The following is a 27,048-nucleotide window of genomic DNA, read 5'->3' as shown; positions in this document are numbered from 1 at the left end:
CCAGCCTGTCAGTGCAGAGCCTGCTTGGGATTCTCTATCTCCCCTTCTCTCTGCCTTTTCCCCACTCACGCGCTCTTTCATCAATAAATAAACATTTAAAAACAATGCTAAGTTTAAAACAAACAAACAAACAAACAAACAAGGGGCATCTGGTGGCTCAGTCAGTCAATCGTCCAACTCTTGATTTCAGCTCAGGTCATGATCTTGCAGTTCTGGGAGATCCAGCTCTGTCAGCACAGAGCCTCCTTGAGATTCTCTCTCTCCCTCTCTCTCGGCCCCTCCCCTGCTCATGCTCTCTCAGTCTCTCTTTCTTTCTCTGTCTCTCAAAATAAATAAACAAAAATTAAAAGTAAAAAGGCAACAAAAAAGCAAGATGCACAAGAGTATAGGCAGTATACCATTTTTCTGAAGCTAAAAATCTATATAATAAAATAATAAGAAAAATGTTGTGGCAAAAACTGTTGCTTATATTGCCAAATGAGTTCAGGTTAGTTGTTACCTCTTAGAGGTGAACAGGATGGTAAGACAGTCATAGGAATATTTTCAACAGTATTGATAATGTTCTATTTCTGAGACTGGGCAAAGGGTTCACCAATGTACACTGGGCGCCATAATTCATGCATCTGTTACCTATTTTCTTCCATATATGTCAAAAAAATACTAGTTTTTATTAAGTTATGTAAACCTAATATCTCGATTGGAACTCCCTGGTAACTGGAGAGTGCTAACTAAAACAGTTAAAAGACTGCATGTTCTGAATCTACCATTTGGGGAGCTATAAAACTAGCCTTTTCCTGCATGGTGTTGGGCATCCACTTTTTTCATAAACTTAGGTACACTTATTTGGGATGAAGCTGATAAACATTTCAGATTTTAAGTACTCTTCTTTCTTTTAGTTTCTTTTTATGTTTATTTATTTTTGAGAGAGAGCGCGTGAATAGGAGAGGAGCAGAGAGACAGGGAGACACAGGATCCAAAGCAGGCTCCAGGCTCTGAGCTGTAAGCACAGAGCCCAACGCGGGGCTTGAACTCACAAACTGCAAGATCATGACCTGAGCTAAAGTCGGACACTTAACCAACTGAGCCACCCAGGTACCCCAGTACTTGTCTTAAGGTCAATTCACGTATATATATAATTTTGTCTCAATCATTAGACTGACATAGTTACTGGATCATAAGACTTCATGCTAACAATTAGCTCTTGTGGGGGGAAAGAAGTATACAACGAACAACAAATTTTGTTTGTTCTTTTACAACTACCACCAACTCTAATCACTGTCCAGTGTCAAGTGTCAGATCTTTCACTACAATCTTGTTTCAAATCTAAAAACCCATAAATCGCTTCTCTCCTCACAATGCATAAACAAGGTAGCTTTATGAAGGGGGAAAAAAAAAACAGCATTTCTTTCTCTATCCTAGAAATGCAGAATTACATTTATAATTAAAGCAGGCTAACATAAAATAGAAGGGGTTGTGCATTTTTTTCAAATGCAGTAAAAAATAGCTTCAAATAATGTGACCTGGCTGAGAATGCAGACAGAGCAACAGAATGAGGAGACCACAACCTCACATGAAGATGTAGCTCTACCAAAGGAGGGTAATAACCACAGACCAGAAAATTCTCCAAGCGCAGAGATTTACAGAGAGCCCTTGGGGGTGGTCATGTCTCTATACTTGTACCTACAATTAATGTATCGTAATCGCTACCAAACACATTCTCATATGAAAAACTAGTCTATACATACTAATATTATGCATTAGAACTCTGTAACTCTTTATAAATCACAGCCAAAATGCCAAATATACATGAATCTTTCTGTAAAGACCATTAGAAAGTATCCTGCATCACAAAAAAATCTGTTAAGATGTGTTGTGTGTTTACATGTGAAATTAATTTACAAGGATATTTTAGACTTCCAAAATTAAAGTCAAGGAATATTAAATTCTTAAACAACAGTAGGCCTTTCTATGGATGTAGTTTCTGAAGAATCTTGATATGACTGGAAAAGATAAAAAAGGAAAAAAGCAAAATAAATTTATAGCCTCCACAACAGAAAGCCTGGCTTAATATACATTCTGGTATAATATTACAATGAAAGTAAGTTCAGCATGAAGTTTAAATTTTCATTAAATCATAAAAACAAATCAAAGTTTACATATCCAATAAGCACTGGTTACTATAAGAAATTTCTGTAAAAGAAAGATGAGCCAACAGGTATCCAATTGCTAAGAAAGGCCACCAGATAATGTTCCACATTAATTTCTTATGCCACTAAGAAATTTTGGATTAGGTTTTCAGGTTATCCCCTGCTACAAAAACTGTAAATAAAAGGCATACATTTGCAATGAAAAGTAATTTTAAGAAACTGTTACAAATACATGAAATTGTATTAAAACATTACAGATCAGGGGCACCTGGGTGGCTCAGTCGGTTAAGCGGCCGACTTCAGCTCAGGTCATGATCTCATGGTCCGGGAGTTCGAGCCCTGCGTCGGGCTCTGTGCTGACAGCTCAGAGCCTGGAGCCTGTTTCAGATTCTGTGTCTCCCTCTCTCTGATCCTCCCCCGTTCATGCTCTGTCTCTCTCTGTCTCAAAAAAATAAAATAAACGTTTAAAAAAAAAACACATTACAGATCAAATGGGCTCTACTGGTTAGTCTAGGAAAAGAATACCACTTTATTAAATCCTAAGGGAAAACACAATGAAAAGGTACATTAATAGTCCAAATAATATGTCATATGCTGTCATTCTTCTTATGCCCCGTCCATAGTCCCCCAATCCACTACTAGGGGACTGGTGAATTTGAGGTCTCAATGCATCCAAATGTGTGGGACTACGTTCCTCCTCACCACCTTTTCAAACTAAACACACACACACACACGCGCGCGCGCACAGTTCTCTTTTTTCCTATCCCCCAACATATTCAAATTTCTTAAATTAAAACCAATACTAAAGATTCTTAGCAAAACAAACCAAATGTGTTCAAGTACACACACATACGCAAAAAAAAGAGGACAAGTCTCCTCTCTGGATTCCAGAGATAGAGGTTGACTGTATGAGTGATATTTATGTGACAGTGTTGGGAGGAAAAGGTCACTCCTATTTTGTATTCTTCATGTTTCAGGGGAGAGATGGAAGGGGAGGGACACTCCCGGCTTTTTTCTGCCCTCTTATGTAACTCTTCCACCTGCAGGGTTAAATTTTGGTGAAAGACATTGCTAACAGCAAAGATAGTTTGTTCTGCTTTCCTAACACGACGTTAAGTTTCCTCTGTAGCTCCCTGCCTCTGACCCTCAAAGGAAAGGCCTGCAGTGCTAGTGACCAGCTGGAGTATTCCATCAGGTGAAGTATTAGGAGGCACACTGCAGCCAAAGACACGTCGTCGTTCAGTACAAATTACATCAGCATAAAGCTGATGTTTTTAGGTCCCATTTGTCTGTGTCCTGTGTTTTCTTTTTCCTACCGATTCCAAACTCAGACAGTATGATAAAGAGATGCTATTTACTGGTTCTCCCCAAATTCTGACAGTCAAGTTTTTATAACCTGAAAGTATCTTATTGCTTCAGATATACTAGAAATATCATGTGTTATTCAGATACACTAGAAAACTATGTGTTTCCTGTTTGGAGTGGGTTTTTTTTTTTTTTTTTCTTTTTCCCAGTCTGTGACATCTTATCCCCAATCAACACTATGTTCACACACACAACTGTCTACACACAGAGAGACACAAACACACTATTTTCCATTCTCTCCTCTAAATTTGTGCCTGCTCTTTTTAGCAAAAAGAAAATGAGAAAATCTGTTGCATCAGTTAAGAAATAGTACCAGTTGAGAAACAGCAGTTCAGGGTTTCCATATCGCTGAAAATATAAAAAAGAAAAAGAGACACACCAAGAAAAAAACTGATGTGGGTTTTAGAAGAGAAAGAGAAAAAAAGGTCTGCTCTTCTCTCTCCATGGCTTTCATAATAAAGGTTGGTGAATGACTCTTGTGTATTAATACTTATTAATATTTGCTTAACATACCTGTGTATTTCATGTTTCCAAGATTTCTTTTATCACACAAAAAGAATAACATATGATAAAACAATCAGACTCCTTGCCTGCTACACCTTATTAAAGGATAAAGCTAACCTTTTTAAGGGGCAAAACTTACACCACGATTTCTAAAGTAGCAAAATCTCCAGGGCTTCAGTCTTCAAGAACTGCCAAACCCACTTATATACCCAAGACAAAACCATGTAAATTCCATAGCTTCTGGGACAATGGAATTTGACACTATAGAAAACTGAGAACACCTAAGTTCTCGATCTTCTTATTGCCCACAATGTCAGCTCCAGGAAAAAAAAAAGGGGGGGGGGGGGGACTGTTTTGCCTAACACTTACATCTATAGGACTATTTTAATTTTTTAGATTAAATTCTAATCATCACTTAAATGGAATTGTACATGAAAAGGGGTTAGAATGCTTTTCCAAACAGGAATCCAACTTTAATCAAAAGAATAAAATGTTAAAAAAATAAAAAGAAACCAACAACAAGAGCAACAACAACTAGAAATCCTGACCTTATATTCCAACTCTGTCTCAGTAGAAGCTGGACTGCTGAAAACACATCAACTTCCTGGACTTTGTACTTAACTTTCCCTGAAGCATAATAAAAGGCCAAAAAGAAAACATCTAGTGATCATGGAATGCCACAGTTGACTGCATAATTAATTCAAAGAAGTAGTAGTACTGTCTCTTTAAAATTCAGTACTTTGGCTACCCTTGAGTATTTTGGATTAAAGATCTGGCATGAAGATTACTTACATTCTTTCCAAACCTCAATCATTTTTCACTTGAAAAAGACTTTCAGCTGACTATATGCAAAAAAAAAAAGTACTTTTTCTGCCAGATAACTAAGGCTTTTTTTAATTCCAAGAATTTTCTTTTTCAGGCTGTTTCTGGATATTGTCTTTGTTATTACAAATTGTATAAATCAAAAAATACAGAATTTTTATTTAATATACACTGCTAGACTAACCTATATATTTTCAGAGATCAGAACTATCAAAAAAAGAAAAGAATTCAGTCTTATTTACTCTTTGTCAAAAAAAAAAAAAAATCCCACACAGAATTTTAAGGCTGAAAGTGAAGATTATAATTTTTTTTTTTTTAAGTATTTTAGAGCTGCTAGGGACTTTAGAGAGTAAGTAGGTCAAAAGTTCTCATCACAATGACCCTACATGAATGAGCTAGAGGAGGTCCACAAGTCTTCTTAGTATGCACAATTTGTTTTTTATTTATTTATTTATTTTTTAAGTTTCTTTTGAGAGAGAGAGAGAGAGAGAGAGAGAGAGCGAGCGAGCAGGGGAGGGGCAGAGAGATAGGGGGAGAATTCCAAGCAGCTCTGTCATTGCAGACCCCGACATGGGGCGTGATCTAACAAACCATGACATCAAGACCTGAGCCAAAATCAAGAGTTGGGTGCTTAACCAAATGAGCTACCCAGGCGCCCCTCTGTGTATAACCTGAAGTAAACAATGTGCTTATGTAAATTTTTCTTGGGTAGCTGTCTACAGCTGTCATCAAATTACCCAAGGATTCAATGTGCTACCCTACCACCCCAGGAAAACCTACAAAATCACTCGCCAAAGTCACATCACTAGGGACCTGTAAGAGCTTCACAACCATCCCTATTCTCTTCCATTCTAGACCTTGCAAAAATGTTTCTTGTTATTCATTTAAAGTTCAAAAACATAAACTATTTTTATTCTTTCTTCTGTGTTCATGTCAGCAAGTCACCTTATTGTAGGTCTTATTTCTTTTCTTTTTTTAAATATCTTATTTATTTCTTTGTAAGTAATCTCTACACCCAATGTGGGGCTTGAACTTATGACCCCAAGATCAAAAGTCACATGCTCTATCAACTGAGCCAGCCAGGTGTCCCTATCTTATATCTTAAAGTATATAAGTTTTGGGCAATACTTTACTAATAGAAATCTTTTTATTCTTTTGCTGCAGGAAGAGAGCAAAACAGAATAGAATTAAAGGGAAAGAAAAACTTACAAAAATATTTTTTGTTTTGTGTTACATACTAATTACACTATGTATCAAATGCTTCATGAGGAACATCTTCATCGCTCTATTCCCCATGTAGTACCCTAAGACATTCAGAGGGAAGATAGAAACCACCAGAAGAAGAGAAAGAGTACAGAAAAGAAGTTTTAGAACAAGAACATGAGTAACAAGGAACAACATCAGCAAAACATGAACAAAGTACTGCAATCACCAGGAGGTAAGCTATTTTTCTAAAAGACAGCTGGGAAAGAAAGGCAAGATAACCACTGATGATGATGAATAAAAATCCACATTTGTGGATACTTTTCCATTTATACCTCTTGCATAAACAAAAAAGAAATTATGTTAGTTTTTTAAATTTATAATAAAGGTAAAATATACTCATATATACTTAACCTTCAATAATGGATACAGGGTTTCTTTTTGGGGTGATAAAAATATTCAAAACTAATTGTGATGATGGTTGCACAATTCTGTGAATATACTAAAAACCACTGAATTGTACAATTTTTTTAATGTTTATTTTTGAGAGAAATAGAGAGATAGCAGGGGAGGGGTAGAGAGAGAGGGAGACAGAGAATCCCAAGTAGAGTCTGCAGCTGTCCAGTGCAGAGCCTGATGTGGGGCTCAAACCCACAAACTGTGAGATCATGACCTGAGCTGAAACCAAGAGTCGGATGCTTAACTGACTGAGCTACCCAGGCGCCCCTGAATTGTACACTTTAAATGGATCGGTTATATAGCATGTCAATGATACCTCAATAAAGTGTTAAGTAAAAAAAAAAAAAAAAAAAAATCAACAGTGACAATATTCAGAAATAAGAGCAAAAGAAAAGTAGAGTTTATCCCAAGAATGAAAGACTCAATACTGTAAAGTCAATCAGAGTAATCTACCATATTAGCCATCTAAAGAAGAAACACCTTATGATCATTATCAAATGATACATTTGACAATATCGTAAGTCCAATCTTGATTAAAAACAAAAATACACAGAAAATCAGAAATAGAATGGAAGTTCCTTAGCCTGGTTAAGGGTACCTTTAAATACACACACATAAACCCGACAGCTAACATCATACTTAACTGTGAAAGATCAAATGTTTTGTATATTAGAATAATATAAAGACGCCTGCTGTCATCACTCTCATTCAAAATTATACTGAAAGTCCTAGCCAGTGCAGTAACATAAGAAAAAACAAGTCTTATAGATTAGAAAGGAGGAAAAAAAAAGCTTCCCTATTTGTACAAAACATTATTGTCTACCTAAACAATCCCATGGAATCCATAAAAAAAGCTCCTAGAATAAATACATTTAGCTTGGTTATAGAATGTAAGGCAAACATCAATCATATTTGTATACATTAGCAATGAATAATTGGAAACTAATATTTTAAGAAGTATATCATCTATAATATCTCCAATATTAAGTAGTTACATATAAATCTAACAAAACATGAGCAGGATGTGTATGCTGAAAACTATAAAACACTGATGGGGGAAATCAAAAAAGACCAAAATAAATGGAGAGAGCTGCTGTATTCAACGAATGGAAAATTCAATTTGGTAAAAATGCCAATTCTTCCCCAAGTTAATTAGTAAGGATTATCTGTAAGATACAGACAATTCTAAAATTGATATGGAAAGGTAAAGGAAGTAAAAGAGCCAAAAAATACTTGAAAATTAGAATACCTCATTAGAATACAATCTCTCTGATGTTATCACTGTATTAGACTGTGAGCTCTGTGTTCATCACTCTATCCCAAGTGCTGTGTTTACACACATGAAAGTGTGCAAATCTGAGTGGCTACAGAGAACTATTTGTAGCTATCTTAGTTCACTTGGGGTACTAGAACAAAATACTACAAATTTGGTGGCTTACAAACAACAGAAGCTTATTTCCTACATTTCTGGAGCTGGAAAGTCAAAGATCAAGGCACTGGCAGATTCAGCGTCTGGTGAAGGTCTCCCTCCAGTTCATAGACTACTACTGTCTTTTGCCTCTGTCCTCACAGGGTGAAAGGGGTGAGAAAGCTCTCTGGGAGCTCTTTCATAAGGACATTAATCATTGGGGCTCCACTCTCAAGACTTAAGCACCTCCCAAAGTCCCCAACTCCAAATGCTATCACACTGGGGATTAGGTTTCAAAATATGATGGGGAGTAGAGGACAAACATTCAGTCTATAGCATTAGTCTAATGGCAATCTAACGAGCCATTATTATTTCCATAAACCTTTCTCCTCTATGAGCCATTTCTTCTTGAATCATTCCCTTTTGATATTTTTCACTATCTATCTTATATACTGATCTGAGTGCTTTTTTAACCTATAAATGTTCTGAGAACAGGATTATGCAACATTGACAATGCCCTGCATATAAGATATTTAAAATAAGTCAGTACATACTTTATTTTTTAGACTAACACAAAATGAAAATTGGCTGTTTTTCTTTTGATGTACATACAGTTCTGGAAGTTTCACCACACATACAGATTTGTGCAACTACCACCACAATTGAGGTACAGAACAGTTCCATCACCCCAAAACACTCTGTCATGTTACGTCTTTGTGGTCACCCTCTCTCCTAAGTCACGTAAAGCACTGGAATGAATCTGAAGGTAGACTTATAAGCCAGACTCAGTGAAGAGAAGTAAATCTTGTCTCCCCCATCTCATGCTCCCTGCTAGTATCAGATCATAGCCTTTCAATTTATGTCCACAATATGATCATCACTGACTTTACCAGAAAGGCCTTATTCTAGCTCCTTTCTTTCCTGGAATAGAGTTGGTGTCCAAATATGCTTGTTGAATGAACAAGGGAGGATTCAGGCAAACAGAAATTAGAGAGGAGAATGACAACTCATTCTGACTAGGATAAACTCCAAAGTATGAATAGGAAAGAACAGATCATTTTATTTCTTTGCCCCCAAATCCTCAACAGTCCCTAATATCTATGGAAAAATTTTAATTCTTCACCCTAGTATTAAAATCTATTCACCACTTGTACCCATATAATCTTTCCATCATTAGTTCCCACTATTATTTCCACAACTAAGAAAAACATATGTAGCTGCAGCATACCTGCGACCTGCTCCCACTTCTTTGTGCGTTTGAACCAATCCCTGCTGAAGCAGTAGCCCAATGTGACTGCATTTGTATCATATGGCCTTGCGCTTCAGTGCTGATTAGACTGCACTCTAATAGGAACAAATTCATTCATAGGCTGAGACAATCAGATTCCCAGGATTTTTTTTTTTAATTTATTTATTTATTTGGAGAGAGAGAGAGAGACACCATGAGTGGTGGAGGGGCAGAGAGACAGGAAGACAGAGCATCCCAAGCAGGCTCCACGCTGCCAACACAGAGCCCAATGCAGGGCTCAATTCCACAAACCATGAGATAGTGACATGAGCCAAAACCAAGAGTCAGAAGCTTAACTGACTGAGCCACCCAGGCGCCCCCTCCCAGGATTTTTAAATAGAAGACTTAGAGATTGAGTCAGTCGAAGGCTGGAAGATGCATGAACTGATAATCAGGTAGAGAGAGCTGAGATAGCTTTATAGGGTTTTTGCAGGTGGAAACCATGCATCGAACAACCAGGAGACAGAAAAGAGATGAGAAAAACCATCCCTTGAAAAGCCGAGAAACCACTGTTTCAGGCATTCTATATAGTCCAGATATATTTTATTTCGTATTTCCAAAATATCCACAAGATGCCTATTACATGCCTATAATAAACCTTCCTTCATTTAAGGTAGTTTAGGTGGGCTTCTGTTCCTTAAAACTGCAGAAAATAACCCTAACATATGAGCCAAACTCTATACTTTTTCATACATCCTGTACTTTCCTGTCTCTATGCTCTAGATAGCTTATATACATATTTTATTTCCCCTAAGTACAAACTAAGTTGGTTACACATACTTAGAAGTGCAATATAGCCAATCTAAAAAGTTTCTACTTTTGTACATCCAATGATACTATCAAGAAAGTGTAAAGACAAGCCACAGGAGGACACATTTCCAAATTACCAATATGTAATAAAGGGCTAGTATCCAGAGTATATAAAGAACTCATATAGCTCAACAACAAAAGTACAAACAGCCCAATTAAAATGGGCAAAAGTGGGGCACCTGGGTGGTTCATTCAGTTAAGTGTCAGACTTTGGCTCAGATCATGATCTCACGGGTTCACGGGTTGGGACCCCACGTCGGGCTCTGTACTGACAGCTCAGACCCTGGAGCCTGCTTCAGACTCTGTGTCTCCCTCTCTCTCTGCCCCTCCCCCTCCCTCTCAAAAATAAATAACCATTAAAAAAATTTTTTTAATGGACATAAGATTTGATAAACATTTCTCCAAAGAAGATACACAAATGTTCAACAAGCACATGAAAATATGCTCAACATCATTAGCCATTGGGGAAATGCAAAACCACCATAAGATACTATTCCATACTCACTAGGATGGCTATAACTAGAAAAAGAAAAAAAAAAAAAAAAAAGGAAAATGATAGGCGTTGGGAGAGGAGGTGATTAAGTGGAATCCTTGTACACAGCTGGTGGGAATGTAAAATGGTGCAGCTGCTGTTGAAAACAACTGGTGGTTCCTCAATACGTTAAACATTTAGAATATGACCCAACAATTCCACTCCTAGATATAACACCCAAAATAACTTGAGAGGTATTAAAAACAAACAAAAACAAAAAAACTTGCACACAAATGTTCACACTATTCATAAAAACCAAAAGGTGAAAACAACCCAAATGTCTGTCAATGCATAAGTGGATAAACAAAATGTGATATATCCACATAGTGGAATACTATTCAGCCATCAAAACTATGTACTGATACACACTACAACATGGATGGGCCCTGAAAACATTATGCTAAGTGAAAGAAGACACAAAAGGCCATATATGATTTCATTTATACAAAATATTCATAATACACAAACCCACTAAGGACATAGATTAGTGGTTGCCAGGGACTTGGGGGGAGAAGGGAGTGGAGTGACTGCTAATGGACATGGAATTTCCTTTCTGAGTAATGAAATGTTTTGGAACTAAACAGTTGTGATGCCTGCACAACAGCATGAATACATCAAATGTTACCGATGGTAAATTTTATATGTATTTCACTATAATAAAATTTTAACAGGTTTCTAAAACTAAACTTCCAGTTATCAGTTCTTAAAACATGGTCACCAGTTTAATTAACAGACTAAACCCACATCTTTCAGTATTAATAAGTATGCCAAACCAAAAACTGTATCTAAACCTCACAACTTTGTAAAGTAAGAACTATTTCAAGGAGATTCACTTTTTTTTTTTTTTTTCTGGCTGTGTCTGGAATTAAAAATATTAAACAGAAAACTAAATTTCACTGTTTAAAGCTTTTTAAAGAAAATACAAAACTGTTTATATTGAAAGCTATTTACCCTACATGAGCTGGTTTTAAGTTTTAGCAAATCTAAAATGCAGGCTAATAATAGACAAATGTGTGACAGTAAACAAATATTATTTGGTACGGTTTCTTAAGAATGAATAAAGAATGAATAATGAATAAAATGATAAAAGATGAGTGTGTTTGCTACCAATAAAAGATCAAAAATATAAAAGATACATCTAGTTCTACTGAAATTGTTTTGCTAGTCAGAAAAGCTAAAGAAGGGGCGCCTGGGTGGCTCAGTTGGCTGGGCAACCGACTTCGGCTCAGGTCATGATCTCGAGGTTTGTGAGTTCGAGCCCCGTGTCGGGCTCTGTGCTGACAGCTCAGAGCCTGGAGCCGGCTTCAGATTCTGTGTCTTCCCTCTCTCCACCCCTCCCCTGCTCACACTCTATGTCTCTCTCAATAATAAATAAACGTTAAAAAAAAAAAAAAAGAAAGAAAAGCTAAAGAAAATTATTTACCTCACAAGTGGAAAAAATATAAAGGATATTTCAAAACTTGCAACATCATAAAGGCAACATTTATCAGAGTTTCACATTTCTTTTACATTGTAACACTGTCAGTTATAGCCGGTGTAGTATAGATTTTTTCATAATCTATATACAAGTTAGTCCTTTAAAATATGGACTGTTTTGCAAACCCAGTGGTAAGTAACAAGAGTTTTAGGCTCCACCAAAATTAAACTGATATAGCCAGATCTACCCAAGATAACCAAATTTAAGGGTTGGTAGACCCCAAGTCTCTCTGACTTTACTTAATCCTTGAAAAGAATATGAAAGTGAAATCATTTATGCCTGTTTGTACAAACCTCAACTATTCACATATTATGTCTAATATGGGGATAAATCTATTATACTAGGATATTAGTTAGAGTACTTCTTCCAGTACAGTTAATGTACAACTGAATTTGCTTGGTTGGCTTCCTAATGTATTTTAGCTTTGACTCCCCTCCAACATTCAGTTCTTCAGTCCCATCCTACATTGCCCAACTGGTTTCTCTCCTACAGAAACATCTCCCCGAAGACAGGCACCAAAATACTTTGAGACATGATACCTATTAAAGTAACAAGTAGAGAGCCTCCCAGAGTGACCACTTCAAAGGTTCCAGACGTTTAACTGTATTACATTCTTATACCTTTTAAACAGTATTTAATCCAATAAATCCTTGTGTTCCTATACATACAAGGCTCCATGTTTCCATGCAGAGACAAAAAAAAAAAAAAAAAAAGAGCAAGAAAGACATGTTCCCTTTCTCCAGGGAATCTGTATCTTACTAGAAGAGATACATACACATACAAGTAATTACAAAGTCTCGCTACTTCGTCTACCTCATTCAATCCTCAAAAATGGCCAAAAGGCATACTGCCAGCATCCACTTTTATGAAGCAATGTACAGAACGTGTGTGCACACTGGCTGTAGTCTTCATTTTACAACTTTACACTCTCAAGGTTTTCCCTGAAGTTGTTTCCTTTCTGATCCATGACAGCAAAACCACAAGCCTAAGAGCTATTATGGGGTCTTTTCCCCCTCATCAAATTCCTTATAAAACATGATAGACATAATTTTTCACATGACTCTCCATTTTCATGTCATCCCACTTCCCTCAAAACAAAAATCAGATTCAAAGTTTTCCCCCCTTAAAGCTTCACAAAAAAGCTACTGGTGTGTAAGATATGTCATTCAATTTGTTAGTGATTCCTTCTGACAAGGATTGACTGTTATTTACATCAACTACCACAAGTGTATATCCAAGCCCTGGTTTCACAAGTCCCAAATCATCTGCCACTCTGCTGCAAGAGTCAGTGTTCTAAAATGCAATTCTGAGGGGCCCCTGGGTGGCTCAGTCAGTTAAGCTTCTGACTCTTGATTGTGGGTCAGGTCATGATCTCACAGTCTGTGAGTTCGAGCCCCACATCAGGCTCTCTGCTGTCAGCAAGAGAGCCCATTCGGACCATCAGTCCTTCTCTCTCTCTCTGCCCCACCCCAGTTCAGGCTCAAGTGTGCTCTCTCGCCCTCTCTCTCACTCACTCAAAAATAAACATTTAAAAAATAAAATAAAATGGAGGTGCCTGGGTGGCTCAGTCAGTTAAATGTCCAACTCTTGGTTTCAGCTCAGGTCATGATCTCATGGTTTGTGAGTTCAAGCCCCACCTCGGGCTCTGCGCTGACAATGGGGAGCTTGCTCAGGATTCTCTTTCCCTCTCTCTCTGCCCCCAACTCTGCCCCACTTGCACTGTCTCTCAAAAATAAATCAAGTTAAAAATTTTTTAATAAAATAGAATGCAATTCTGAGCATGCTGTCCTTATTTTAAAAGTCCATCAAAGGTCCTGTGCACTGCTACCCTTCATGGAATAAGTTCAAATTGTTAACTTCTGTCATAAACTTCCTCATAATGTAGCTTCAACCTTTTTGCCTCAGTTTTTGACACTCTACCTTACCTGCACTAAAGGCGGTCACACTGAGTATCTGCAGTCCCAAAAGTGCTGTGCTATTTCATGTATAAATTCCGCACATCATGTTGTGTGCCTGTACAGTCTTCAGTTGGCCTCATTCCAATCTCGGCCATTCCCAAGCATTCTTGTTTCATCTACCTACCCCTAAGCTTCCTAACTTCCTACCCCAAAGTTAATCACTCCTTCAGTGCTGCTGATTCATCCTGTACCTTCTTTTATAACACTAATCAAGTACTGTGTAACTACTGATTTATGTGACTCCCCCACCTTAAGTTTAATATTGCTTAATTTCCTTAGTGCCTCATATACATAATAGGGCTGAAAACCATTTGTTGAATAAATAAATGGTAAGAAAACTGCAAACTAACTCGTAAGAACTATGTATGCTTAGGCCAGAGGGTCCAAAAACAAAAAAGAGGTTCAGAAATAATCTTTAAATTTCTGAAGGGTGATTATGTAAAAACAAAACAAAATAAAACAACAAAACAAAAACAAAAAAACAAACAAAAAAAACCTGACTTATTCTTTGTGGCTCTAAAGCGCAAATCAGGACCAGAAACATTACAAAGAGATACACTGTGATTCCACATAAAGAACCTTCTAACAATTAATACCACCCTCAATAGGCTGCCTTGAGGAAACTGACCTTGTTAGTAAAAGAAATCAAGCAGAGGCTAAACAACATCCATCAGGTGCCTTAAACTCTCTAAGAATAAAGAGACAAACACACTTAGCTCTAAGGTGGTGGTTACTGTTGGTTTGTTTTGTTGACCTTTTGCTCAGGTCAACCTAGAAGTACTTCTTGAACTGATGGTACCCATCATAGAACCTATCTTCCAGCAATATAGTAACCTTCTAGTGACCAAAGTAAGTGTCTCTTCTAAGTTTTTTTATTTACTTATTTTTGAGAGAGAGACAGCATGAGCAGGAGAGGGGCAGTGAGAGAGGGAGAGAGAAAGAATCCCAAGCACGCTCCATGCTATCAGCACACAGCCCAACGAGGGGCTCAAAGTCAGGAAACCGTGAGATCATGACCTGAGCCGAAGTTACAGCCGTAATCTACTGAGCCACCCAGGCACCTCTCTCTCTTTTTTTTTTAAGTTTTTACGGAGAGAAAAAGAGCGTGCGAGTGGGGGAGAGTGGCAGAGGGATAGAAAAAGAGAGAGAGAGAGAGAGAGAGAGAGAGAGAGAGAGAGAGAGAGAGAGAGAGAGAATCTCAAGCAGGCTCCAGGATCCATGCAGAGTCTGATGTGGGGCTCAATCCCACAACTCTGGGATCATGACCTGAGCCTAAACCAAGAGTCGGACACTCAACTGACTGAGTCACCCAGGTGCCCCAAATTGTACTAATATCTGAATCTATCATATTAATACCTAAACTTTTAGAGCCTTAATTAAAACTTTATATATATCAGTTGTCATTAAAAGATATTTCTGCTGCACAATATGACCTATTATGAGGCCATGAGAGGATGGAACACTAGGGAAGTTAAGAGGGAGGTATAGCAGATATCTTTAAGAAGTTGCCAGAAACTTCTACAAAGGCATTGAGGTAAGCAGAGTAGAAAAGTAAATATAAGCATAATCTGTAGTAATACTCTTAAGCCTAGAGGCCAAAGTGCAGAGCTAAATTCCAACCGACGACATGTATGTTCCTCGACAATTTTTCTCTGTACATACATCTTCAAACTCATTCTCTTAACAGTTTCTTCTGTCTCTAACTTACACCTTCACAACTTTCAATCTTCTTTATCTTTTTTCTTACCACCTTAACTGGAATAGTATGGAAACAAAGTATTTATCCTCAGTTTTATTTCATAACCCGTCCTGTTTTTCAAAAGCAAATAATATGAGCATTTTCTGAAGGAAATGGACCCTCTCCCCTCAAGCCTCTAGAGAAAAATGGGGCCCTGCTGACATCATGATTTTAGTCCATTGAGGCTGATGTTGGACTTCTAACCTACAGAACTCGCAGAAAATAAATTTCTATTTTTTAAGCCAAAAAATGAGCATTTTCTGTTTTTCTTACAAAAAACAATTAAACTTACAGTTTGTGACTACCTTTCTCTTGGGGGAACAAAAGTATTTCCCCTCCTTGACTAGACGATAACTACAAACATTCTTGATGAAAACCAGATTTGGAAATTGTAAATAATGCCCCATGTATGATGGGTAGGTATACATTACAGTATTTTGGAAAATATGAGAAAATAGCACATAATTTGATTTCAAAACTATCATGTTCAGTTCCAAACTTAAGATGTTTTAATCTCTGTGGGGTTAGAAACAGACAGATGGAAATATTTTTTAGCCAAGAAATGTATCCCAAAATAAAATTCAAATTAAAAAGAAATCAAAAAGCCAAATTCAAAGGTAAATTAAACACATTATCAAGCTCACTCTCAAACAAGCTCTAACTAGGAGCACAACCTGTAGTTTGGTTTCCTAAGGTAAACTTCTCTTAATTGCAGGAAAGAGCCTGCTGAAAACCCAGACAGTCACATGGGTTTCCATCTCTTTCTTCTTTTGGCCACAGAAATAAGAAGTCCAAGAAAGGCTGAAACAGCAAATTCTAGAGGGAAATAAGCCATGTGCAATCTGCAGTAGTTTTTCTTAAAGGCATGGAAAAGAGTTACAACTAGCAGCAGAAGGAGGAAAATTAACACCTTTTTTTTTTTGATGAGCTATAAATAAAGAGAGATCTATGTTGAAAAGATCTGAGTAAGGTTTTGAAAGTTAAAGCTTTTCACAGAACAGGCAAGCAAGGCTTTCCACATAGTATAAAATAAAAGTAAAGGACCCTTCCCACTAAAGGGGGGAATAAAAAAAGGAAGCTAAGATTTAATCAGGCAGAGATAACTTCTCAATCTAGTGAAGGTCAGCAAAATATTTCTCTACTGTATCTGTACTTACACTCTCCAATTACAGAGGACCTACATATGATCCAAGTTTAAAACAATAAGGTAATGTGAGCTATAAATGCATGTTGCACCTTCTTTCAATTATTATCTGAGGAGACCTGCCTATCAACAATTATTTCAGTAATAATGTCTGGGAACCACCTGCATCAGAATCCTTCTGGGGAGTCCTAGTTAAATATTTGGATTCCTGCTGGGCCCCACAAAAGATCTAGTGAATCAAAGGATTAGGGTGGGGGGGGGGGGGAACTTAAGGAATCTGAATTCTTAACCACCTCCTCCCTCCAGGTAATTTTAAAATACACGAAAGTTTAAGAATTACTGTAGTAGGGTCCAAGCAACTATCACTCAAAACTACCTGGGGACAACTGAGCGTAGCTAAAAGGAGTTCCCAGGAAGAAATATGCAGCCTCAAAAAGGACTGACTTTCCCTTCTCAGTACACATAGAGATGAGTAACAGATGTGTCACCTCAAAAATCTCCAAATGTTTCCACTCTTCCCAAAGCTTTCCCACCACAACATACTAAGCATGAAATGTATGAGTGAGCCAAGCTAAACATTTTATGAATTTAACTTAAAAACTGGCTTTGCCTGTCTATAAGTTCCTTAAAACAATAAAAGATACAAATATTTTAATCTTTCTCAACATTCCTTCCTTTCAGTTCCTTCTCAGATTTGCTTTTTAGTCAAAGCTTCAAGACTTCTGAAAATTTTAGATTATTACATTACAGTCCATTTTAACACCCATCCAATACCAAATACAAATTATGTTTAAAAATCTACTACACAAATTGTGTAATGTTTCTTCAGGTAGTACACAAAAAAATCCATTCATTTCTTTCTTTCTTTCTTTCCTTCCTTCCTTCCTCCCTCCCTCTTTCTTTCTTCCCTTCTTTCTTCCTTCCTTCCTTTCTTTCTTTCTTTCTCTACCAATGGATTTCAGTGATGAAGCTGGGGAAGGGACTGTGGCTGTCTTGATGAAGTTTAAGTAACAACATCTGAACCTTCCCCCTATACCACACAACAAGTACAAGGCACTTAGAACATTATCTCATGGACAATCTCATGAGGTAGGTATCACCATTATCTTTACTTTATGGATGACTTGGCGAAGGTCCAGAGGGGTCAAGTAACTTGTTCAGAATTATACAGCTAGGTAAACTAATTCAAACCAAGGCGATCTAATTCCAGAACCAGCATTTTTTATCACTACACTATCCTGTAGTTTGTATATGCCATCTGCCAAAAAGCAAGTCCTCTGAATCTGACAAGGTAGGGGTTGTGGATTCTGGAGAATCCAATTTTTTTAAATGTGTTTTCAGGTAATTTTGAAGTATAACAAAAGTTAGGAATTATTCATTAAGCTATTAGTTTGCCCAAGTAGAACACTGGCAACCTTTGAGACATAACTCATGGTCAGGAAGTTAAGGTCTCAAATTCCAATATGTTGATTAACTAGAATTTACTTCATTACCCTATTCTCTCTCCTACTCCAAAGAAATTATAAGGAAAAAAAATCTAGAATTATTTTGCCCAAGGTCACACAATTATTTAATGGCAAAAGCTACCCAGGACAAAAACCAAGTTTCTTATCTCTCAAATAGTATTTTCACTACACCAAAAGCTATGTTTTTGTTCATAAACTTCTCATGATTCACAGAAATTGGTACATTAGCTTCAAATCCTAGGAATCAGATCTTTGGTCTAGTTCTGATTCTTTTATTAATTCACTGTGGGCAAATAATTGTAAAATAAAATTGTAAAATAAAAAATTCCTTAAAAGGTCACAGGAATATTTACAGAATTAGAAAAGAAAATACACAAAAAATAATTTTGGACAAATATGAAATTATGTAGAATTAAAATATGATTTCATATTTTTCTAGAGGCACATAGGTAGGTACTAGTTGTTAAATCTTGTAAATACTGCCCCAAATAGTTTGATGTTTTATTTATTTTTAAGACAGAGAGACAGAGAGCATGAGTGGGAAGGGGCAGAGAGAGAGGGAGACACAGAATCTGAAGCAGGCTCCAGGTTCTGAGCTGTTAGCACAGAGCCCGATGTGGGGTTTGAACTCATGAGCTGTAAGATCATGACCTGAGCAGAAGTTGGACGCTTAACCAACTGAGCCACCCAGGTGCCCCATGCCCCAAATAGTTTGAACTGAAAGCTTAAAAAATCAATGCTCTAGGACCCCCCTGAAAGAACAACTCACTACCATGCCTAACTCATTTCCAATATTAAATTAATACCACCTTACTAGGTGATATCTAGCAAATAAAAGATTTCTCTGATAACAGCACTGTTGATTTTATGTAGGATATTAAGTGATGAATGAAGTGATCCCTGAAGTCCCTTCGAATTTAAAGGTTTATTATACAGTAAAACACAACTATGCACCAAATAAAAATCTTTTAGTCAGCATCTCTATGCTGAATGACATGTAAGTTTAATTAATAGTAATACACAAATGTTGGTTTCTTAGTTGTGAAAAATGTACCACAATGTGATGTTAACAAAAGGGGAACTGGGTGAGGAGTATACCAGAACTCCCTGTGCTATCTTTGCAACTTTTCTGTAAATCTAACACTAGTCTAAAATAAAAAGTATTTTAAAAATAAAGTAAATCTCTATGCCCATTTTTAATAGTTCATAAAATTTCTACCAAAGAGTAATAATCTGCTTTGTTATTGGGATATTGTGTTAAAAATGTTGATTTAATCTCACACTTCAAAATAATATTTGAGTACTTAAAATTATCTTAGTCTCATAAAAATTGTAGTTTCCCACTATTTTATACCTGATTTATATTCAGATTACCACATTTTCAAGCATCCACCTTAAAACCATGAATTTCTAAGGTAAAATCCTTGAAAACCAGAGCTGGATTTCCAGTGATTTAGTGCTTTGTGTTTAGAGAGGGGGAGGGGAGTTGACGGAGTTGAGGGGCTGGGTATCAGACACAGGAAACAAATAAAAACACTCCTGAGCCATTAGTTCCTAAGTCTAATATAATTGGTTGCTTCATGACACTCTAAAATCTTAAAAGACTCTTATTTTTATTCTAGAGCAATTAATTACATATTCTTTTCAGCTTTCCTAAAAATTTCAAACATTTTACTTATATTAACATATAAGCAATGTCCAAAGGAGTTTCATTACAGACACAGAAATGATTATTTTCATGTTTACTTTTATAATCTCTGTGTAGTAACAAAAATGTAATATTTAGATCCAGATATTCCTTCATTCTCCTTACACAGAATTACACCACACCTATATTAAAGAAATGCTGGACCTCCTGGGTAGCTCAGTCAGTTAAGAGTCCCAACCCTTGATTTTGGTTCTGGTCATGATCTCAGTTGTGAGATTGAGCCCCCGTTAACCAGCTCAGCACTGGGTGTGGAGCCTGCTTGGGATTCTCTTTCCCTCTCTCTTTCTGCCCTTCCCCTGCTCCTGGCTTGCAGGCACTCTTTCTTTCTCAAAATAAGTAAACAAACATTAGAAAAGAAAAAGGAAAAGAAAAGAAAAGCTTTTTTTAAAACTTATCAGAAGTTTGGTATTTTGCCTCTTTGTTAAAATGTTGAATTAGTTTTTTTGAGAAATAGGTTTTGAAACTGTAGATTTTATTTTATTTTATTTAAAAAAAATTTTTTTTAACGTTTATTTTCGAGACAGAGAGAGACAGAGCATGAATGGGGGAGGGTCAGAGAGAGAGGGAGACACAGAATCTGAAACAGGCTCCAGGCTCTGAGCAGTCAGCACAGAGCCCGACGCGGGGCTCGAACTCACAGGACCGCAAGATGGTGACCTGAGCCGAAGTAGGACGCTTAACCGACTGAGCCACCCAGGCGCCTCACTGTAGTTTTTATTTTAGTCGGCTGGGAGGAATACACACTGTGCAACAAATAAGAGAGTCCTACCTGACAGAAATCTATGATGGCTTGTGAATTATGTTAATTAGGTGAATTATGATTTTGCCAAAGAGTGTAAATTCTAGGTGAAAAATGAATGTGGTACATCTTGTTGTTTCTGAGAACGTTAAGTAAAGAAAAATTATAATTGTAGGAATTTTAAATTCTCAATATCATATTTAACAAAAATATATATTCTGAATAATTTTGATATCGTGGAGAATGGAGTTTGTACAGATACAAAAAGAAATCACTAAAAAAGCCTTTCGTATTCACTATTCAGCCTAAGTGTGATCGCTTCTCGGCCTTTTGGCTAAGATCAAGTGCAGCCTCAGTGTAATAAAAAGAGTTTTGTGAAAAGTTTTTTGCCACAACATTTAGTAAGTTTCAGAAGTCAATAATTCTAGAAAAAGCTACATGGATCTGTAGGTTTCATAATCTATAAAGTCAACTTTCTTCTTAAAAAGAAGGAAAGAGTCTTCAATACTTCTCAATATTAGCTATGCCCTTTAAAGCCACCAAATTCTCACAATTCACATGAAGACTTTGTGAAAAAAATATATATATATAAATATATATATATATCTCAGCACTACCTGGAGACACAGATACCTGTGTGTTTCTAAATAACCATAACTGTGCCAATCTGAAGAAAACGCAAGAGAATTAAATGGCTTAAAAAATACATCTATAAAGGGTTGTATCTACCTGAAAAATAAACCATTCTAGCTTGAAAAAAAAAAAGACATGAATTTGCCTGAAGGACCCGTAAAATAAATTTATTTTTAAAAGAGTAATGAAGAGATCCTCGAAGAATGAAGGCTAACCTGGAAATGAGATTTTTTGAAGTTTTCATCTCCTTCTCACTGTTAAGTTGGTGATAGTAGAGACAGTGGTAGTCACCTAACATTTTACAACATTTACGGACAGGAAAAGGCCAAGGATCTGAGGGAATATTACTTGCGGGGCTCTCATAGTCAAGTCACAATTCACAGAGAGATGCCCATGTGAAGCTGAGGCAAGTTCCCAGCAGGGACTGAAATACAACTCACCTCACCTGGAAGGGAAGGGAGGGGAGAAAAAGCAGGAGATGAGGATAGAGCAGTCTCACCTTGGACCAAATTCCTTTAGCTCCTACATAATTTCTACTCTACTCAATGAAGCTTCTGTCAATTTAGAAAACTTTAAGATAACTCTGTAGTAATAGATATGCTGCTGTAAAATACTCCCCTCTTTACTTAAAGCAAACATGAAACTATTCCTTAAAAGTATTTATGACAGATTTTTGCCAAGAAAAGAGAGGCAGTGGAAAGAAGGAAAAGATGGAGGACAATCAGGTGAGAGAGGAAAAAAAAAAGCCACAGGTGAATACAAATTATGATCAAATGTAACCCTGGTCTGAAAATCAGGAATCTTGGCTTCTAATTCCATCTCTGCCATGAGCTAACGAAACCACCTTACGTAGATAGTGTGCTTCCTCATCAAAAAAATTAAGTTGCAGTAGGGGTTGCCCCCAAGAACAAGAGTACATCCAAGAACAAGATATCTCCAAAGGGATTCCTTATCTAGAGCTTCCGAGTTAAGAATGACAATTATACACACGAAGGGGGGAAAAAAAACCTCTTAGGTTGTCAGGGCAAGGGAAATTTCTGATCATTCTGCCCAGGAATAGAAGATCTCTTCAAAATTACCTAGAGAATAATAGACAAAGAGTCCATAAAAGTTTCCAATTCAACACAACTTGAGCAAAGTTCTTCATACCACTGCTAGATATTGTAGATTCAGAAAGTATCATAGTCTCTGCCTTTAGGGTGTTCAGAATTCAGTTAAGGTTTTGGTTAAATGTGACTGTGCCCTTTTCCAAGAATGTTATACAAAGAAGTAACGACATCTAGAATCTTGACATTCAGATTTAAATTAAGAAAACCAAGACTTAGGGGCCCCTGGGTGGCTCAGTCTGTTAAGCATCCGACTCTTGACTTCGGCTGGGGTCAAGATCTTACCGTTTTTGAGTTGGAGCTCCTCCTCTGGCTCTGCAGTGATGGCACAAAGCCTGCCTGGGATTCTCTCTCCTCTCTCTGCCCCTCCTCAGCTCACTCTCAAAATAGATAGATAGATAGATAGATAGATAGATAGATAGATAGATAGATAGATAGATAGAGCAAGCCTGGGGCTTAAAGAAATTAACTTCATGGTACCTGTTTTGACTCAAATTCAGTGCTCTGATGCACATGAGTAATGTGGCTACGTGAATGTCAAATAGCTTTATTAACTGAAGTACTATTAGTGAAGTCCTATGAACCGATTAAAGAAAAATTTTAATTACATCAAAATTCCTGCCTACTGTTAATATGAAAAAGCCTATTATAATAAATTTGCCCTATTATTCATAAATTGCGATGTATATATACATATTTGTCTTCAAACTTAATCCCTTGTAGCCTGCCCTCCACCACCACGTAAGGGACCAGTGTCCAAATTATCTCTATTCCCAGTGGTGGCACAAAGCAGGCACTCTGGGTATAGTGGTTCAATTAGTGATCTCCAAAGCCCCTTCCAAGTCTAAAATTGCCTGACATCAAAACATGACCACTAAACCACCCAAAGGCCACACAAGTTCACAAATGTATAAACTTAGTTCATCTTGAGAGCTTTTAGAATACTGCCACTATAAGCTTTAAGTATGTTTTTGCAACTATACCCACATAGATCTCACTACTATATATTTTATCCTATGAGTAACACAAGATTACGATTTCCCAATCTTGATTTAAAAACTATAAATTATTTGTGAATTTATATAAGCAGGAAAAATAAGGGATAATAAAGTAGAAAAAATATTACAATGAGAAGATTGTGCCTGTGTCTACAAATATGCACACTAATTGTATAATCCTCTAAAACTTGAGCTGTATAATTTGTTTCTTTCACTCCTATCAAGATCCCTGAAAAGGAAACAAAAACACAGGAGAACTCTGGAAGAGTTTACAAGTTGGGAATGCTTTCCTATTTGCCTAGAGATTAAGGGGGGAAAAAAGCATATCAAGATCTGACTCCAGGAAAATTGCTATTTCGTTAATGAGCAACAGGATGAGTAATTTCTTACTATTTATCCCTATCAAAGCACTATTCTGAAATCTGCAATGTCCAGCACCATATCTCAATTTCAAGAATAGCAGGTCAAAACACAAATACAATAGCATCAAAAACTAAAAGGTTGCTGAAAAAAAGCGTAGGCCTATCTGGCAGTAGAGAAGAGGGATTTTCTAGATAAAGCGCCATAGCTATTTGGCTTTTTAAGGGCTGTAGTCAAATTCTAAATTCCAAACTGACTGCATTTTAATAAAGGCCATTAAAACGAATAGTTAAACACTATGAAACATAATCACTTCTAATTTCAGGAATTCCCAAGCTAGTTGAATGGGTTTAGACTCCACGCAACTAGACATCTCTGCAGAATGACTTCCCTTTCTCTTTCACAACCACACCCGCACACACAGACCGCCGCGCTCACCCCCACTCCCCAACCCTACTCCTCGTAGTACAGTAAAAATACACCGAGAACAGAGCAGGTTGTCTGCTTATCCGGAGGAAGCAAAACTGCAGCTATGGCTTTAGCACGCTGGCAAGGCCTGAATACACGGAAACCAGGTGTCAACAACAGGTATAGCCTCCAGCCCACAGGGAGAGAGATTCGCTCCCCACAAAGTTGGCAACTTGTCCTACACACAACACAATGCAGACCCAGTTCCTCTTTGCCGGTGACAAATCAAAGCTAAGTCCTGACGCCAGCAAGAGCCCGCGCGGAGACGGCCCCCAAGCCGCTCTCGGCCAGTTCCTGGCCTCGACCTCCGCCCTGGCCCCGGTCCCCGTCGCGACCCCTAACCCTCCCCGAGCCCCGGCGCAGCCTGCGCTGTACCTGGCGAAGAAGTCGGCGAAACCGCCGCTCCGTCGAGCCCGGGCCGAGGTCCCCGCGGCGCCCTGCTCCGCGGCGGGCGCGGGCACCGGCGGCCCGGCTGGGGGCAGGTGGTCGCGGCTCACCTCGAACGTGTTCCGAGAGTTCACGTGAACGTCCGAGACGCCGGGGCGCGGCTCCGCGCCCGAGCTAGTCCTCTCGGCGGAGGCGGCGGCCAACGAGCCCTCCTGTGGACCCCCAGCGCCGGCTCCCGGCCGTTCCAAGTCCTCGTTACTGCTGCTGTCGCTGGCCGGGCTGCCTCCCGAGCCGCTGCTCGCACCCTGGGTCTTGTCGGCGTCCGCCGCCGCCAGGCAGCAGCTCCGCAGCGGGTGCTCGAGTGGCGCGGCCCAGTCGGACGGACTGCCCTCACCGTCCGCGCCCTCGTCGCCAGGCCCCTCCGGGGGAAGGCGGCGGTGGCGCGGGTCCCGGCCGCCCGCGCGGGCCAGCTCTCGAGGCTCCTCCAGGTCGCGACAGTCCTGGCCCGGCAGAAAGCCCGAATCCCCGTTGGTCATGCCTCTGTGCCGCGGCGCACGGGCATCCGCCGCCTCCGCGCCTCGGTGCTTGGAGCCTGAGTCCCGCGGGCAGGCGTCCGAGCGCGGGGCTGCCGGGGGCGGCGGCGCGCGGGGTTGGCCAGCGGTAAGTGGACAGTAGCACAGCCCCGGCTCCAGCTGTCCCCCGGCCGCCGCGAGGTAGCGCCGAAGGAGCTGCTGAGGCGGCGTCTCCTTCTCCTCTTCCTCCTCCTCCTCCACCGGCAGCTCCACCGCGCCGACGCCTCCGCCGAAGCCGCCCGTGGCCCGGATCATCTTCCTGTCCTGGCCCACGGGCTCCGGCGCCGGCAGCGGGAGCAACTTGGGGTTTCTTCCCGAACAGGCTCCTGCATCCTCCGGACCCACCATCTAGGGCCGGGTGAGCGCCGCCTGAGGAGACGACGGAAGAGTCCCCGGCGCAAACTCGGCCCGGGAATAGCCCTGGGGGCTGGGGCCGCGGCGGCCGCCGCCGCAACGTTCCCAGACCCACCCCTCCCACCCCGGGCTTCTGGCAGTTGCGGGAGGGCGGGCACGCGCCAGAGCTCGCGCACGCACTAACGCCGGCCGGGTCAAACCCCCGAACTGGATATTCTGCGAACCATAGAGACAGTAGCTAGAGAGGCCCACTCCCTGACACTCTGGCGGCCAATCTGGGATCCGCCATCTGGATGGTGGAGGCTGGTTGGCTCTCTCCGAGCGTGACAATTCTTACAGAGGCACGGGTTTGACTCGCTTAACAAAAATTCACTTGACGTACTTAATTTATAGGAGTAGAATACAGGATATTAGATGTAAGCCCTCCCAGCTCCACTTGTTCAGTAGACTTTACGCTTTTTCATGCATCTTCTCTATCGCCGTTGCTATAATTTAGGGCTTCAGCGCTTCACCCTCCCTTCTCCCCTCTCCACTTCATCTTCCATTAATATTAAGTTACCTTTCTTATCTAGCACCATGTTACATCATATGACTTTTCTTAAAGACTTCCAGTATCACTCAAGGAGAGAGGAAATGGAGTCGGGCACAGAGTGGCTATTGAAATAATTCCAGCACCCTGTGATAATGGATTAAAATGGAGTGATAGGCACTGAGTGGAAATGATGGCGTTTAGAAGTCACAAGACATGATAACTGATCAGCTATAAGGAGGGATTGAAGAGGGAGGAACCAGCAATTACTACAAAACTCTTGAGACTGAAACTAATGTGGTTTGAAAACATGGGGATTTGGATTGGGAGGAAAAAAAAACTTGATTAATAGGGGAAATATATCTGGTAAAGTAAAAGGCCGGGAATATCCAGGATAGAATTCTAAAACTTGGGTTAAGGGCTTGGGTTTGGAGACAAGGGTTGAAGAGTCATCTGTATATTGCAACAAGGTGAGTCATTAGTGACATGGCCTAGGAAGAAAGAATGAAGATGGAGGTGGGGCAGAGGCTCAAAGCTGTCATTATTTCAAGATGGGCAACACAGTTGTTTTGCAAAGGATTAAAGAGGAACTAGCTGTAGATAAAATGAAGGGGAAAATATTGACAACTCATTCTAGAAGTATGTCAATGAACAGAGAGGACAGAAATAGGAGAATGGGGTAGTAATGACAGGAAGCAGCATTGTCAAGCCTTCATATTTTTCTTTATATGAGAGAGAGTATAACCTATATATGAGTAGTAGTAAAATACGTAAATAAAATGGACACCTTTGTACCCAGCAACCAGTTTAAGAAACATCAGGTGTCTTTTATAATGAGTATATTTGAAGGCCTTAAGGAAGGACTAAGTGGCA

At 39.1% G+C, this 27,048-nt stretch overlaps 1 protein-coding gene across 3 annotated transcripts in view; it reads right to left on the bottom strand.

The window, feature by feature from the left end:
• The window catches only part of TBC1D12 (TBC1 domain family member 12), a 104,447-nt gene extending 78,686 nt beyond the window's left edge, over positions 1–25,761 (bottom strand). For 2 of the 3 annotated variants that reach the window (XR_007145460.1, XM_047826073.1), the window contains exon 1: positions 24,709–25,761. Coding sequence is in view for 1 of the 3 variants with exons in the window: in XM_047826073.1 (XP_047682029.1) it covers positions 24,709–25,640 (932 nt within the window). In the remaining 2 variants the exon portion in view is untranslated. The remainder of the gene's footprint in view (positions 1–24,708) is intronic. The other variant, XM_047826075.1, reaches the window with a different exon arrangement.
• Positions 25,762–27,048: the final 1,287 nt, after the last annotated feature.

Source organism: Prionailurus viverrinus, chromosome D2 (assembly GCF_022837055.1).
Source record: "Prionailurus viverrinus isolate Anna chromosome D2, UM_Priviv_1.0, whole genome shotgun sequence".
Taxonomy (NCBI): domain Eukaryota; kingdom Metazoa; phylum Chordata; class Mammalia; order Carnivora; family Felidae; genus Prionailurus; species Prionailurus viverrinus.
Note: the sequence above shows the minus strand (reverse complement) of the source record. Positions and strands in the feature narration are given on the sequence as shown.